The sequence below is a fragment of the Sciurus carolinensis genome, chromosome 2 (genome assembly GCF_902686445.1).
Source record: "Sciurus carolinensis chromosome 2, mSciCar1.2, whole genome shotgun sequence".
Lineage (NCBI taxonomy): Eukaryota > Metazoa > Chordata > Mammalia > Rodentia > Sciuridae > Sciurus > Sciurus carolinensis.
The window spans coordinates 151,135,672-151,152,290 of record NC_062214.1 but is presented as its reverse complement, the minus strand read 5'-3'; the positions used below and the strand labels follow the sequence as shown (position 1 = coordinate 151,152,290).

The 16,619-nt window shown below is 40.7% G+C and overlaps 1 protein-coding gene across 4 annotated transcripts in view; it reads left to right on the top strand.

The window, feature by feature from the left end:
* Cdkl1 (cyclin dependent kinase like 1) overlaps positions 1-16,619 on the top strand; it is a 59,419-nt gene that overhangs the window by 20,553 nt on the left and 22,247 nt on the right. For all 4 annotated transcript variants that reach the window (XM_047542210.1, XM_047542211.1, XM_047542209.1 and 1 more), the window contains one exon: positions 4,249-4,370. In XM_047542210.1, coding sequence (XP_047398166.1) covers positions 4,249-4,370 — 122 coding nt within the window. The remainder of the gene's footprint in view (positions 1-4,248; positions 4,371-16,619) is intronic.

The window sequence follows — 16,619 nt, the reverse complement described above, 5'->3', positions numbered from 1 at the left end:
AAATGTCTTAAATAAAAAAGGATTTAAACTTCATAAAGAGGCTAACACGTGCCTGAGATAGTTATACATGGCATACGTGTAATTGTCACTGCAAACCTTGAATGCCTACTTTTGCGCATGGAAAACTGAGGCCTATAAAAGTTAACAATCTTATTCGAAGTTAAGTTCAGTCTGCTAGTAAATTGCTCATCAAAACTTCATTTATACAGCTGGAAATGGTCAAGCCTGTAATTCTATCAACTCAGGAACCTGAAGCAGGAGGATGGCAAGTTTAAGGCCAGCTGAGCAACTTAGCAAGACCCTCTTTCAAAATAAAAAATAAAAGGGCTGTGACATAGCTCAGTGGTAGAGCACCCCAGGTTCTATCCCCAGTACTAAAAAAACTCAAAATAAATATACCCACCTCATTTATACTAGCCAATTTTTGAAAAGAAACTATATGTTGTTTGAACAGAATGTTGTACATTTTTAGACTCTGAGTTGTCAAAAGATATATAGTAGCATAGCAAGAGAGTATAATAAATAACTACTTATTCCATCCAGACAATGGCTACTGCTGGGACAATGCCACAGGAATACCTCTTGCCTGGGTCCTGAGGTCATAGATTGCCCTTCTAGTGAATACCAGCTGCGTCAGAGAATGCTGATTGGAGAAAGTGACATCTGGAAGTGGACGGGGGAGGGGTGTTTCAGAGAGAGGAAATGAGTCCTGAAATGAGAAGGTATGGGAGCCTTGCAGGAAGTGAGAGAAATTCTGTGGGTCTGGGAGGAAGTTATAAGCCATTAATCTGGAGAGGTGAACAGAGGCCAGATGGATAGGACCTCTGGGTCTTACCTTGGGCAGCAGTGCCCTGTACTGATTGATCACTGCAGATCTGTGTGTGGAGATTGGAGGCACTAGTTCCAGTATTCAGAGAAGGTCAGGTTGCATTTGTGTAAGACTGATGGATTTCACTTTTGCTTAAAAACTTGGCCAGAGATACAAGGAGAATTAGATATAAAATAAAGAAAATTAAAAGACTCTCAGATTTGCAGTCTTGCCCTCAGTATCATCCCTCAATATCATCAAAGGAGCAAATAGTGTGAAAATGAGAGTGAAGCCTAAGTATGATTTTTTTCAGTCCAAAAGAAATTCTGCTTTATGCTAATTCTATCACAAAGCAGCTATCTAGCCTCTTTTAATTTGGTTATTTGCTTTTGGTTTGAGTCATCTAAATCAATGACATTCATGGATTTAAGACAGAAGTCAATTCTCTTCTATTATGTCCAGAAAATGTTAGTTCAGGCTAAAAGTTTCCAGATATGATAACATATGTTTTATAGTTTGGGGTGCCCTCTCTTCTAAGATCCAAATGAGACTAATGGTGTTCTCTCCAAAATTTGTGTTGTAGCCTAACCCCAATGCAGCAGTATTAAGAACTGTGGCCTCTGGGAGGTGATTAAGGCCTGATTGCCTTAATTGCCTGATTATTGGGATTCACAACCTAATAAAAGGGCTCAGGGACTGGGGGTGTAGCTCAGTGATACAGCAGGTGCTTAATAAGTGCAAGGCCGTGGGTTTAATCCTGATCACCATAAAAAATTAAAAATAAAATAAATAAAAGGGCTCAGAATTGAAGGGATTGCTTTCTTGCCCTCTGTCTTCCACCATTTGAGGACACAGGGACAAGGTGCCATCTTAGAAACAACTTTTGCAAGGCATTTGGGCTTCACATTTTCCAGAACTATTAGAAACAAGTTTCTGTTCTTCATAAATTACCCAAATCTAAGATATTTTGTTCCAACAGTAAAAATAAACTAAGACATGGATTTTAGCATACCTTGGATGTTTTATGCTTGTTTTTTCAAGTATAAAATATGAATTTCTCATCCTGAAAGTACAGAGAGATTTTACAAAGAAAATGAGAAAATAGCTATCTTTTTTAGTATCTTTCTCATGGCTTATATAAACACACTACAGCATGCAGTTCAAGAACTTCGGTTTTTCTCCTTCCACCTTATATTAATTATGGAGTACCTGCTTGCCTGTAATTAAGACCTCTGGCTATGCTTTGAATCACAAAACAAAACAGACACCCATCCCCTGCCTGCCACCAAAAGAATTGAAAGCAGAGTCTCAGAGACATAGTTCCATGCCCACATTCACAGCAGCATTATTTACGATAGTTGAAAGGTGGAAGCAACCCAAGTATCCATCAATCAACAGGTGAATGGGGAAAAAAAAATTATCTATAGTGGAATATTATTCAACCTTAAAAAGGAAGTGCTGACATATGCTATAATATGGTTGAACCTTGAGGACATCATGTTAAGTGGAATAAGCCATCACAAAAAGGCAAATACAGTGTCATTCCACCTGTGTGAGGTACCTAGGGTAGTCAAAATCATAGCAGCAGAAGGTAGAATGTTGGCTGCAAGTGACCTGGGGAAAAGGGAGTGGGAAGTTTTTGTTGGGTGGATATGCAGTTTCAGTTTTGCAAATGGAAAGTTCTAGAGCTGAATGGTGGTGAGGGTTGAGGGTTGGACAACAATAAGAATGTGTGCTTAATATCACTGATCTGTGCATACAAAAATGGTGAAGGTTGGACTAGGGTTGTGGCTCAGTGGTAGAGAGCTTGCCTGGCACATGTGAGGCTCTGGATTTGATTCTTAGCACCACATATAAATAAATAAATAAAATAAAATAAAGGTTCATTAATAACTAGAAAAATTTATTTTTAAAAATGGTGAAGGTGGTAAATTTTAAGTTACATGTATTTTACCATACTTTTAAAAAAAGTTTTCAGATGGACACAATACCTTTATTTTATTTATTTATTTTTCTGTGGTGCTGAGGATCGAACCCAATGCCTCACCCATGCTAGGCCAGCACTCTATCACTGAGCCACAACCCCAGCCCATGAGTCACAACTTTTTAATATTAGGAGAGTTAATATGGTAAAGCATATTACATATTTGATTGTGAAATTCTTACGGAGTATTATTTGGTGATACTATCCGAGAGTATTTGAAAAAGGAGGAGCAAAGTCCCAACTGTTTAAATAATACAATAAATAAAATGGGTACTCATGGCAATTTACTAAGTCAGTGAATCAAGAAGGGACTCTCTGCCAAAAGGTTGGTGTTTTCCTGTGAGTTGCTTCATCTTCCTTAGCTCAAGTTTCTTCTTCAGAAAAATGAGGTCAGTGCCGAAATGTGTCATTTCTGATAGGACTCTGTACAGAGGGGCCAAGAAGCTAAGTATGAGGTTTATCTCTGCCAAAGCCAACATCCATTCCTGCCCTGCATTCCTAGATGCACGCTTGCAGGGAGTTGGATTGGAGGGCCTTCCTGTTTTCTGTTTTAAGTGTTTCATCAGCCTAGGAAGTGTGACTCACTCACACCTCACCAGTCCTCATGGAACGGCTGTTGTGTGCAGGCGCAGGCTGGAGGTACAGTGGGACGACTTGAATAAAGAGAACACAGGTCCTGATGCAGTGGTTCCCATAGTCTGCTGGATTTATCTGTTGTACTTACGGTGTCTTGACACCAGGCCACATTAGACAATCAACTGAACAACGATTACTAAGTGAGGGTCATGCGTTAATTACTACTTAGTGGTTCCTTAGTAATTGTGAGAAAGGCACCCTTCTGGTGGCTTTGAGATTTGTCAGGCACCGAGCCCATCTGGGGAGAACACGGAAGATCTCCTTTGGAAGGGACATTTGATCCAAGGCTTGAAGGCTGAGTTTGTGTTAAAATCTCCTCTACCTTTTTTATTCTCTTGTTTTTCAGCCTCACATACCTCTTTGCTTTCACAAACCTCCTGGGTTATAATCATTTTTTTAAACTCTGTTTTATTTGCTCTTCTTAAATGTACATGACAGTAGAGTGTATTTTGACATATTATACATGCATGAAGTATAACTTAATCTAATTAGGATCTCATTCCTGTGGTTGCACATGACACGGAGATTCACTGGTGGTGAATTCACATATGAACATAGAAAAGTTACATCAGATTCATTCCTCTGTCTTTCCTCTTCCCATCCCCTGCTCTTCCCTTCATTCCCCTTTGTATAATTCACCACTACTATAAAAATAGCCCATAAAGAGAGGTAAGATAATATCGATTAGAGCCTTCTTCAATCCAAAAAACGAAACTCCTAATGGGGAAGAATCTTTGCTGTTGTTGTTGTTATTGAATCATAATTAGAGAAAACTGCCTTTCACAACTCAGATTTGCCACCTGGCTTTTTGTGTTTTCAGCAACTCAAGCATCCCAACCTCGTCAACCTCCTGGAGGTCTTCAGGAGGAAGCGGAGGCTTCACCTGGTGTTTGAGTATTGTGACCACACGGTTCTCCATGAGTTGGACAGATATCAAAGAGGGTGAGTTATCTGTCCCTTACCAATAAAACAAAGCACAAACACACCAGGATTTGTGAGGGAAAGCAGCAATGACTTCTATTAAGACTAGGTTAAGCCAGGTACAGTGCCACACCCCTGTAATTGCAGTGACTTGGGAGGCTGAGGCAGGAGGATTGCAAGTTCAAGACTGGTCTCAGCAACTTAATGAGACCTAGTCTCAAAATAAAAAATAAAAAGGGCTGGGGATGTAGCTCACTGGTAGAGAGTTTGCCCAGCCTGTGTGAGGCCCTGGATTCAATCCCTAGTAGCATCAAAAATAAATAAATAAATAAATAGTGAGTTATTCAAAGAAGGCCTCATGGTGGAGGTAGCCTTGCAGTGGAAAGGGGAAGAATATTTAGAGTGGTCAGTAAGGGAAAAGGATAGCTCATCCTCTTGCTGTGTTCCTGGGAGCTCAGCTTTGGCTGGGGAGAATATGAAGAGTACCTTGCACATCACGGCCACAGAATGGTTCCCCAATTCCTGGGTACATTCATACTCCAGGGACTGTAGCTGAGGCTCTTCCAACAGTTCTTTCCAGCCTCAACCAAGCACACTATGCCCTGTGGTGCTGGTCATAATGATCTTCCATGACCTACAGGCAAATGGGATTAAAGTGTCTCGTGGTTTGTTAGTAACCATGATACAGGCTTTTCATGTTCTAGAATGTTAATCTACACAGCCAGAGACATCTAAGAGGACAGGCAGCTCCCTTCAGAAAGTCACTGATACAGAAAAATTGTGTGTTTGAAGGATAAAACATTTCGTATGTTGATGTTTGCTCTTTTGACAGCTTGTAAGTGATACTGCAATAAAACTTATAGTGTAGTTGCTTATGGCTGTTTGGGACTAGGGAGATACTGCAGGGCATTTGGTTAGTCATGTTAGGCTGAGTGGCTTGGGAACATTGTGGGGTTGAAAACAATTGGGTGTATTTTTGGCATATAGTTTGAGCAGAAGAAAAGAACAGGACAAAAGGTGCTTAGAGTTTTGCAAGCAGATTTTTAAAAGCCAACTGATGAGCTGGGAAGATAGCTCAGTTGGTAGAGTGCTTGCCTTGCAAGCACAAGGCCCTGGGTTCAGTCCCCAGCACCAAAAAAAAAACAAAAAGGCCAACTGACTAAAATATATTATGTATGTTCCAGGAAATAGAATATGCTTTAATATGAAGGTGGGTTTGAGAAGGGAAAGAACAATAGACATAGATTAATTACGGGCAACCTTGTTTCCAAGTAAGAAAGTGCCATGGTTTCTCGAATACAAGATTTACTTGAGGAACACTATTAAATGAGCAAGTTTGAAAAATAAGATTTATTTTTAACCAGACCATATCCATTTATTTGGAAGCTTGAGGATTTTTTTGTTCTAAAAATAAATTACTTTCCATTATACTGAATATTTGTCAATTCTCCAATTTATTTTAAATACAACCTCAAATTTTTTTTTTTTTTTTTTTGGGGTGCTGGGGATCGAACCCAGGGCCTTGTGCTTGCAAGGCAAGCACTCTACCGACAGAGCTATTTCCCCAGCCCCTACAACCTCAAATTTTTAATTGTCCTCATTATGAAGTAAATGCTAAACAATGTCAAGCAAAGATTTTGAAATTCATAGGACTCTTAATTTTCAAGGTAGAGATCTCACATCATAAAGTTTTGTAAGTGCATTCACAGTCAAATTTGACTTGATTAAGGTGCTCATAATTGTCCTCATATGTAAAAATGAGAGTTTAGCATGAAATTTAAGGGGACTTCCAGCTCTATAATGCTATGAGTTGCTGACCTAGTACTTTAGGGGTCAGGAAACAGATTATCATTTAGATTCTCATTTGATCTGTTAGTATCAACAGAGAAGGCACTGATGCTGTTGTCTCTCTGCCTGGTACCAGTCCATGTCCTTCTTGGGTTGGTACATTTACCTCAAGAATGTCCAGTGATCACTTACTGTTATTTGAAATTATACATTTCTAAAACACAAAGTGAATCAAGCCGTCCCTTACATAAAATCTTGAATAGTTCCTCAGTTCTTACTGGTATAGTGAAGACCCTAGCATGGAATAAAGATCTCACTCGATATGATCCCATTTCTCACTAGTTTGCTCCATAAAATGTAACCCTGCCTCACCAAACCATTTGCACTCTTGGGTTTAGGACATGGTGTTTTCTCAGCCTGGGTTCCCTGCCTTCTCTACTTCTCCTCAAAAACTCCTGTTGCGTTTCAGGTGCAATTCTTTATAATGTCTATCAGAACACTGAGGAGAGTCAGCAGTCCTTCAGTGTCCTTAGCAGCTTGGGGTTATTTTATGACATAGCCAATTTGTTCAGAAATCTATAAAATCCTCAAGGGCAAAGCTGGTTGGACCTTTCTCACCTGTGTATCTCCAGTACCTTCTAGCTGAGTGCTTGGCACGCCATACATGCAATTCCTGTGGAATGCCCCGACTGTATTAGCAAACCAATTAATTGATACTTATGAAATGATTTTAAAGAGGGGTAATCATCACAATGTTTTGATTTTCATTTGAAAATAGTTGCTTTGACTTAAAAACTCTAAATCCTATGATTGTTTAAAAAATTATAAATACATTGCTGTAGCAGCCGGTCACAATGGCAGTATGTATTAGAAGCCCCAGAGGCATCATCTATAACCCATCAGTTCTACTTTTAATAATTTACCCTAAGAAAATAGGGTATATGTGCAAAAGATTTAGCGACAAACGTATCTATTGTTAAAGTACTGTTTTTATTTTATTTATTTATTTATTTTAAAAAAATTTTTTAGTTGTTGATGGAACTTTATTTTATTTACTTATATGCAGTGCTAAGAATTGAACCCAGTGCCTCACACATGCTAGGCAAGTGCTATACCACTGAACTACAACTCCAGCCCTAGAGTACTGTTTTTAATGAAAAAATTGGAAACAGTTGAAATGTACAATGATAGAAATTGATATAGCTTTACAGTGTAACATAGTAGAGCCACTGAGAATCATGCTTGTGCCCGGGTGTGGTGGCATACACTTGTAATCCCAGTGGCTCAGGAGGTTGAGACAGGAGGATCACAAGTTCAAAGCCAGCCTCAGCAACTTAGCAAGGCCCCAGGCAATTTAGCAAGACCCCATTTCAAAATAAAAAATAAGAAGGTTTGGGGATGTGGCTCTGTGGTTAAGTGGCCCTGGGTTCAATTCCTGGTACCAAAAATGAACAAAACAAAAAAGAATCATACTAGTGCTTAGTATGTATGAGGTCCTAGCACAAAAAAAAAAAAAAAAAAGAAAGAAAGAAGAAAAGAAAAAAAATCATAACTCTAGCTAAAATATACACAGTAGGAACCAGGCACAGTGGCGCACGTCTGTAATCCCAGTGACTCCAGAGGCTGAGACAGGAGGATTGAGACTTCGTAAACCAGGCTCAGCAAAAAGCAAGGCGCTAAGCAACTCAGTGAGGCCCTGTTTCTAAATAAAATACAAAATACGGCTGGGGATGTGGCTCAGTGGTCAATCCCTGAGTTCAATCCCGGGTACCCAAACAACAACAACAAAAAAAACCATACAGGGTAGAAAAATATTCATGAGCAGTTGCCAAATTTTTAAAAATTATGCTATAGTAAAAATGCTATCATTTAATGGTTATAGAATTTATATATAAACATATACAGATCTATAACTATTTCTTTAGGCTAAATCCTAAGAACATTCTGTTCTTGTAAGAGCTTGGTCAGTCCCCTCACCCTTCCCCCATCTTTCTTGTAGCCTTTTGTAGAAATGAAGTCCTGATGAAGGTTGATCGATTTTTTGATAAGCAACATCACAAGTGTGAGAAGAATAGCAGTGCAAAGGAGGGCTTCTGTAATTGAGAGTGCTTAGGAAGAGATACGTGTTATTTCTTCAGCATCTGTCCCATCACTGAAGAGGTTTTTGGGTTTTTGTTGTTGTTGTTGTTTGTTTTGTTTTATCAGTTTGATCCCTTCACTTTCATGCAGCAGTCATTTGTTTCTCTCTGTTCATTTCAATTCTGTTATCAGGACATAAGAGTCACAACACAGTTATTTTGTGAAACTGTGTGTCATCAGGAAAAAAAAAGCACCTGTTTTTCTTCTGCTGTCACACCATAATCAACACAGACTTCTGTGAACTCCAAAGATGTGGGGACTTCTCTCCACCAGCAAGCAAACAACAAATTGGATGTGCTCTAATCCAAATCAGCACTGACACTCTCTACCTGGAGACAGCAGCAGTTCCCACAGGTTAAGGGCTCAGTCCCCAAGATTTCCCCCTCCACCACACACATGCTTTAGATGTCAATCATAAGCCCCAGGTTGTTTTACCTGTGCTTCTGGCCAACTGACTGTGAATCAGGATTCCCACCACTGTGCCCTAGGGCTTAATTAATTTGCTGGAGCAACACACAGCTCAGGGAAGCATTTACTTACATTTGCTGGTTTATTATAAAGGATATTCCAAAGGACACAGAGAAAGAGATGTATAGGGCAAAGTGCGGGAGAAGAAGGTGTGGAGTTCCATGCCCTGTCTGGGTGCACCACCCTCCAGGAAACCTCCATGTGTTCAACTATCCAGAAGCTCTCTGAACCTTGTCCTTTTGGGTGTTTGTGGAAACTTGGTTGCATAGGCACAATTGCTCTTAGACTGGGTGGGGAGCCCAGCCAGACCTGTCTATTTAGATTCTTCTGCATTCCTTCCTCCAAGTTAGAGAACAGACCTCCTCTGGAATGAAAAGGCTCTTTGACCTATCAGACAAGGTTAGGGCAGAGAATTTCTTTATGGCCGGCTCTGAGACCTTGGGGAGGGACTGATGAACTTGGAACTGGGGACAAAACATATGTATTTACATGTGCATATAAAATTAATAGTATCATCTGAGCAGAGGTATGCAAAGCAACTGTAAAGAGAGAGAATAATTGCTGGGTTTATTAGATTTGGCTGATTGAAGATGTTTTATGTAATGGCGGGCCCTCCTAATGTGGGGATGGGTGTGACTAAATTATCCCAGCTTAATAACAGAACCAGTCAAGTTACCTGCTTTCCTGCATCCCAGTTCTTTGCTTACTACAAGGATTAGAACTTGACTTTCTTTATGGAATTGCCCACAAGGAGAGTATTATCTGGTACCCAGGGTTTGAACACGAGTGAAGAAGTTATCAGCTGGTTTTATGTATCAGGCTACTTATTTTGTTTAATGTTCACTGTGAAATGGATACTGCCTTCGTGTGCTGACAAAAGGAAGTGTTGGCAAGCCTGGACACCACAGCAAAGGCAGCCAACCTGCCAGTACCACATTCTGTGTCCTGTGATGAGTTCTGTCTTTCATTAATTTGCTTTCATATGCATTTCTGTATATATTGAAATATAATCGTTAGCTTTATTATTGACTTCAGATGTTAACATTACATTATATCTAGCATTCATCCATTATTGAAGATTAAGGCTGTCTTCAGTGTTTGATGATAAATGATTCTACTATAAAATTTCCTTACAGACTTTCCTTTTCTTGTGCTTTTCCTTTAGAAGTTCTCAAAATGGTACTTTCAGGTTATTGGTTTTACCAATGTGAATGAATTTACCTTAAACCTCTGAAGGGGGTTGATGCATATTTTTCCTTAGAGTCATGCTAAATTGGGTTCTGTTATTAAAATATTTTATCATGAATTACATCAAACATATAAGGAAGAAATAATAGCCATCCTGTCCAAACTCTTAGGAAAAAGAGGATGAAAGAATGTTTCCCAAATCATTTTATGAGGCCACTGTACCCAGATTCTAGAACCAGATAAGGACATTTCAAAACAAGAAAATGACAGGTGAATATTTCTCATGAATGTAGGTGGAAAGTCCTTAACAAAAGTATTAGCAAATATATTATGCAGCAATATAGCATAATATAAAAAGAGTGGCATACTACTGCTTAAGATCCATTTTTAGACATTATCTGTAGCCTTCCTGATTTGATAGAATGAAGATTTATTCTCTTAAGCCATAATCCTCCTGCTTCTCACTCTAATTCCCCCAAATAGTCACATTAACATTTTATTAGTTCAATATTCATGCTCCCCATTATTATGCCTATTATTGTACCTATGTAAATATGACTTATAGCTGAGCATTAGGCTACATTATGACTTCCTTTTGTACTTTTTCCTCAAATTAATATTTGCCTTTTTAAATTTGCTTAACATTCTTTAGCCCCATTTCTTCTTCCCACCCTTAATGGTCCCTAATATAACTTTGCATAGGATAATCGCGTCAGGTAACGTTTTTGTTCCTGCTTTGTTTTCTTGGCAGTGCCCTTCTGTAAGTCCTCTTCTCCTCTCTGGCTTGTCCTGCTGTCCAGCTGTCTTTCTGGATTTCTCTTTGCTGTCATTCTTGGAACTCTCTCTGCATTTTTTTGTGGTTGGATTCATTACTTTCTGGGTTTCTTCTTCTCTCTGTACTGACTTAATTATTTTGGTCAAGCACATCTGTCTCTAAATGGTCAAAAAGATGGTACGATCACAGAGAAATCTAGATTCCAGATATTTCTAATGATACCACCTCCTGCCTTCGTGCCTCCTTGGAGTCAATCAGTTGGGACCCCTTTATGTTCCTGGGGAGTAAAACAAAATTCCCAGAACAGGCAGAAAGTGTGCAGTGTGGTCACACTGGTGGAGGACTTGGGAGCATGCCTCTCTTTCACACCTTCCCATTGGTAGGAATTGGATTTCATCCCACCCTCCCTAGAAGGGCTGTGGAGCTGGGCAACAGCCCAGTGGGCTTCAAAGGGACAACTGTAACTTTCATTAAGGCCACTGAAGACCTCAAGGAAGAACACCTGAGTACCCATGGAAGGAAGGTGTGCCTTCTTGAGCCCCTTCCACCTTGGTTTGGTACAGAAAGTAAAGGCAATGCCCTTGCTTCCCTAGATCCCACTTCTTGATCTGGGAAGCTGACGTCTTTAGGAATACAAATTCCACAAGACCAGACTCAGCCTGGATTGCCAGTACCTTCTGAGCACTATTTACTAGGAAGAGGAACTGGAGATATGGCTTATCTAGGGTTCATCATCTAATCCCATGGTGGGTTAGAACCAGACCCAGGAGAAAAATTAGACCCCTTCTTCGCTCAGAGGTTAAGCTTGAGCTTGTACATGATTCCTCTGAGGAAATAACTGACCTTTGAACTAGCAACCTCGTCAGGCACTTAAAGGCAGTAAAGAATGAGAGAGAGTTGTGCTCCTTCCCTTCATCACTGTTCTGGTCTTTCCCTCACTGACCACAGCCTGGCCTCCACTTACCACCAGTATGGAAACCAACACTTTAAAGTGAATTCCTTCGCCTCATCAGCTTAAGAACTCTGCCTTAGCCTGGAGGGTGTAGCCAGTCATCCAGACTTTTTGAAGCTTTTAAGCTTGTTTGTTACATATTTCATGTTTATTTAAAATGGTTTAAAGCAGAGGGCATGATGATGCCAACCTTCAACATGCCTGGCTCTTGAGTCACACTGTTATATTCTGGGCTGGTTTTTTCTGCACCTGGAATGCAGTTAGCCTATCATCTCCCTTCACCATTCTGCCAGAGATCCCATTGCTTCCCTCTTGTGTTGGGTCTCCAGTTTTCTCATTTCCTTATAATCTTTTATAGTTTACTTTTCCTTTTTGGTGGTGTGCAACATCCAGGGGCTTCCAGAGAAAGAGTGTATGAGCGGTACAAGGAAAAAAAAAAAAAAGGAAAGAAAGATAGAAAAAAGGTCAAGACCTGCATGTTTAAAAAGTCCTTATTCTCTCGCTTAATATTTCATTTGCATATAGCTTTGGGGAGTTTTGGTTGAAAATATTCCTTCAACATTTTGAAGGCATTTTTTAGTACCTTTAATCTTCTGTGCTATTAGAAAGTAATTTTATTTTCTGCTCCTTTGTAAAGTTCTGTTTCTTTCTTTTTTTTCCCCGAGTCTTGGAGAATTTTCTTTTGTCCTCATTGTCTTGGATTATGAAAATTGTCATGATTTTGATCCATTATTCTGATACTCGATGGACCCTTTCTTGTTGAGAAAAGATTTTTAATTGCTTTGTTATTGATTTCTTTTCCTTTGTTTGCTCTATTTTCTCTTTCTAGACCTCTATTATTTGGGCATTGGACTCATGCTGGTCTCCTTTTCTTATGCAATGACTTTTATTTTTCTTTCTCTGAGGATTAATGATTTTTTAAAAATGTTCTCTTTATCCTCCATAGTTTGTTTGAGGTGTTTTCTTCTGTTTGTTTTTGTCTGTAGCTTTTTTTGGTGGGGGTACCAGGGATTGAACCCACGGTGGCTTAACCACTGAGCCAAGTTCCCAGCCCTTTTAAAAAATATGTATTTTATTTAGAGACAGGGTCTTGCTGAGTTGCTAAGTGCCTTGCTAGTCTGCTGAGGCTGGCTTGAACTCACAATTCTTCTGCCTCAGCCTCCCAAATTGCTGGAATTACAGGCATACAACAGTATGCCCAGCTTTGTCTGTAGCTTTCTTATTAGAGGTTTTCCTTGGGTGTTATATAATCTCTGGTTGTATGTTTGTGGTTAAGAGATGAGAACTAGGGAGTTTCAAGATGGCAGCCTAGAGGGCGGCTGCATTTCACGTTGCTCCAGGACGCAGGATTCAAAAGAGGAGATAATGAGAGACTTGGGACCAACTCAAAGCCGCCGGGTGAGTCTCTCCTGTTGGGGAGGCGTCCCGGATGGGGCGGTAGCCCTGGAACGCAGGAAATTTGTGAAGTGGAGTTGCCCGGCGAGACACCCCTCCCCCCACTGGAGCGGTAAACACGGACAACTGGGAACATCGTAGAGGAGGTGGCTCAGCACAGCGCTTGGACTCGGAGCAACCACTGGGGCTCCGGGCGGCTGCCTGAGGAGGAGCTGCGTGGCGAGCTGTTTGGACGCAGAACGACCGCTCCTGAACACCGGGGGGTTGCCCGGAGGAAGAGGAGAAGCGCGGCGGGTGGCTTGGTCTAGGAGTGACTGCATCAGAGCCACAGGAGGTTGCCAGAGGAGGAACTGCGTGGTGAGCTGTTTGGACGCAGAACGACCACTTCCGAACACCGGGGGGTTGCCCGGAGGAAGAGGAGAAGCGCGGTGGGTCGCTTGGTCTAGGAGTGACTGCATCAGAGCCACAGGCGGTTGCCAGAGGAGGAGGCGAGTGGTGAGTTGATTGCACTCAAAGCGACCGCTCCTGAACACCGGTGGCCTGCCTGGAGGAGGAGGGCAGTGGGTCACTTGGTCTCGGAGCCACCGCCCCTGAACACCCGGGGGGCTACCCCGAGGAGGAGGAGGAGGAACAGGGCGGGTCACTTGGGCTTGGAGTGACTGCCTAGGGTTACGGGAGGTTGGCGGGAGGAGGAGACACGAAGTGAGTTGCTTGGACTCCTAGTGACTGCGTCAGAAACCGGGCTGCTGTCCAGAGGAAGAGGTGTGTGGCGGGTCTCTGGGTATCGGAGCTATTGTACAGGGCTCCAGGTGGCAGCTCAGAGGAGGGGCCGCATAGCCAGGCGATTGGTGCAGAGCAGGGTCCCAGGAGCTAGGTGGCTTCTTGCTGGAAGAGCCGCACAGAGACACGCCTAGGGGCGGAGCGAAGTTTCCAGGACTGCGGGCAGATTCTCTGGGAGAGGCAGCCTAAGGAGACTCGCCTGCGGAGGGTGAGGCTCCCAGGCCCAGGAGGTAGGTCCAGGCCCCTGGGAACGTTGCAGAGGAAGACAGCCCAGCCCAGGTGGTAGTTGTAGATTGAGGGGAACCTCTAGGAGGGGAACTGACCAGCGAGACGTTCCCACCCAGTGAGTCTTCCCTACCAGGAGAGGTTTTCCCACAGGGACGGTAAAACCAGAGACACAGGCACAAACAGGACTTGCCTCAGCCCGCAGCCTAGTTCCCCGTTGGATGACCATTGGTCAACAAGTGGAGGCATCTCTGACCACTAGCAGGGAATATACGCCACCCGAGGGTCACCACCCTAGAGAGGCAGCTTCTTCGTGGAGCTCCGCATTATCAACTTCCTCCAAGACTTCAGGCTACTGAAGGATAAGAGAGGATATACTAGCAATCTTCAGGGACATTATAAGTCGATAGAGGAAATCTGCAATATCTTAATGACCCACTGATTCCTGAACAATATGAGAAAACAAGGGAAGAAAATGCCCCAAACAAATCTAGATGTTACATCAATAGAATCCAATGACAGCATGGCAGAAGAAATGACAGAAAGGGAGTTCAGAATGTACATAATTAAAATGATTAGGGAAGCAAACGATGAGATGAAAGAGCAAATGCAGGCATTGAATGATGAGATGAAAGAGCAAATGCAGGCATTGAATGATCGCACCAATCGACAGTTAACAGAGCAAATTCAGGAAGCAAAAGATCATTTCAATAAAGAGAGATATTGAAAAAAAACCAAACAGAAATCCTTGAAATGAAGGAAACAATAAACCAAATTAAGAACTCCATAGAAAGCATAACCAATAGGATAGAACACCTGGAAGACAGAACTTCAGATATTGAAGACAAAATATTTAACCTCGAAAACAAAAGTTGAACAAACAGAGAAGATGGTAAGAAATCATGAACAGAATCTCCAAGAACTATGGGCTATCATGAAAAGGCCAAATTTGAGAATTATTGGGATTGAGGAAGGCTTAGAGAAACAAACCAAAGGAATGAACAATCTATTCAATGAAATAATATCAGAAAATTTCCCAAAACTGAAGAATGAAATGGAAAATCAAGTTCAAGAGGCTTATAGGACTCCAAATACACAAAATTACAATAGACCCACACCAAGGCACATTATAATGAAAATACCTAACATACAAAATAAAGACAGAATTTTAAAGGCTGTGAGAGAAAAGAACCAAATTACATTCGGGGGAAACCAATATGAATATCAGCAGATTTTTCAATCCAGACCCTAAAAGCTAGAAGAGCCTGGAACAACATTTTTCAAGCTCTGAAAGAAAATGGATGCCAACCAAGAATCTTATACCCAGCAAAGCTTACCTTCAAATTTGATGATGAAATAAAATCTTTCCATGATAAACAAAAGCTAAAAGAATTTACAAAAAGAAAGCCAGCATTACAGAACATTCTCGGCAAAATATTTCATGAGGAAGAAATAAAAAACAAAGAAGCAAATCAGCAAAGGGAGGAATTATCCTAAAGGAACTGTCAAATAAAGGAAGAACCAAGATGTGTCAAAAAATAAATAAATAAATACATAAAATTTTAAATATGAACTAAATGACCGGGAATACAAATCATATCTCAATAATAACCCTGAATGTTAATGGCCTGAATTCATCAATCAAAAGACATAGACTGGCGGATTGGATTAAAAAGAAAGATCCAACAATATGTTGCCTGCAAGAGACTCACCTCATAGAAAGAGATACCCATAGACTAAAGGTGAAAGGATGGGGAAAAACATACCATGCACATGGACTCAGCAAAAAAGCTGGAGTATCCATCCTCATTTCAGATAATGTGGACTTCAAGCCAATGTTAGTCAGAAGGGATAAGGAAGGACATTTCATACTGCTTAAGGGAAGCATAAATCAGCAAGATATAACAATCATAAACATCTATGCCCCAAACAGTGGCTCATCCATGTATGTTAAACAAATCCTTCTCAATTTTAGAAACCAAATAGACCATAACACAATAATACTAGGTGATTTTAACACGCCTCTCTCACCACTGGACAGATCTTCCAAACAAAAATTGAACAAAGAAACCATAGATCTCAATAACACAATCAATAATTTAGACTTAACAGACATTTATAGAATATACCATCCGACCAAGAGCGAATACACTTTCTTCTCAGCAGCACATGGATCCTTCTCTAAAATAGACCATATATTATGCCACAAAGCTAATGTCAGCAAATACAAGAAGATAGAGATACTACCTTGTATTCTATCAGATCATAATGGATTGAAGTTAGAAATAAGTGAAAGAGTAAAAAACAGAAACTACTCCAACACCTGGAGATTAAACAATATGTTATTATATGATGAATGGATAACAAAAGATATTAGGAAGGAAATTAAAAAATTCTTAGAGGTAAACGAGAACAAAGAAACATCATATCAAAATCTCTGGGACACTATGAAAGCAGTACTTAGAGGAAGATTTATTCCATGGAGCGCATTTAATAAAAGAAGTAAAACTCAACAAATAAACGACCTAACACTACAACTCAAAGGCCTAGAAAAAGAAGA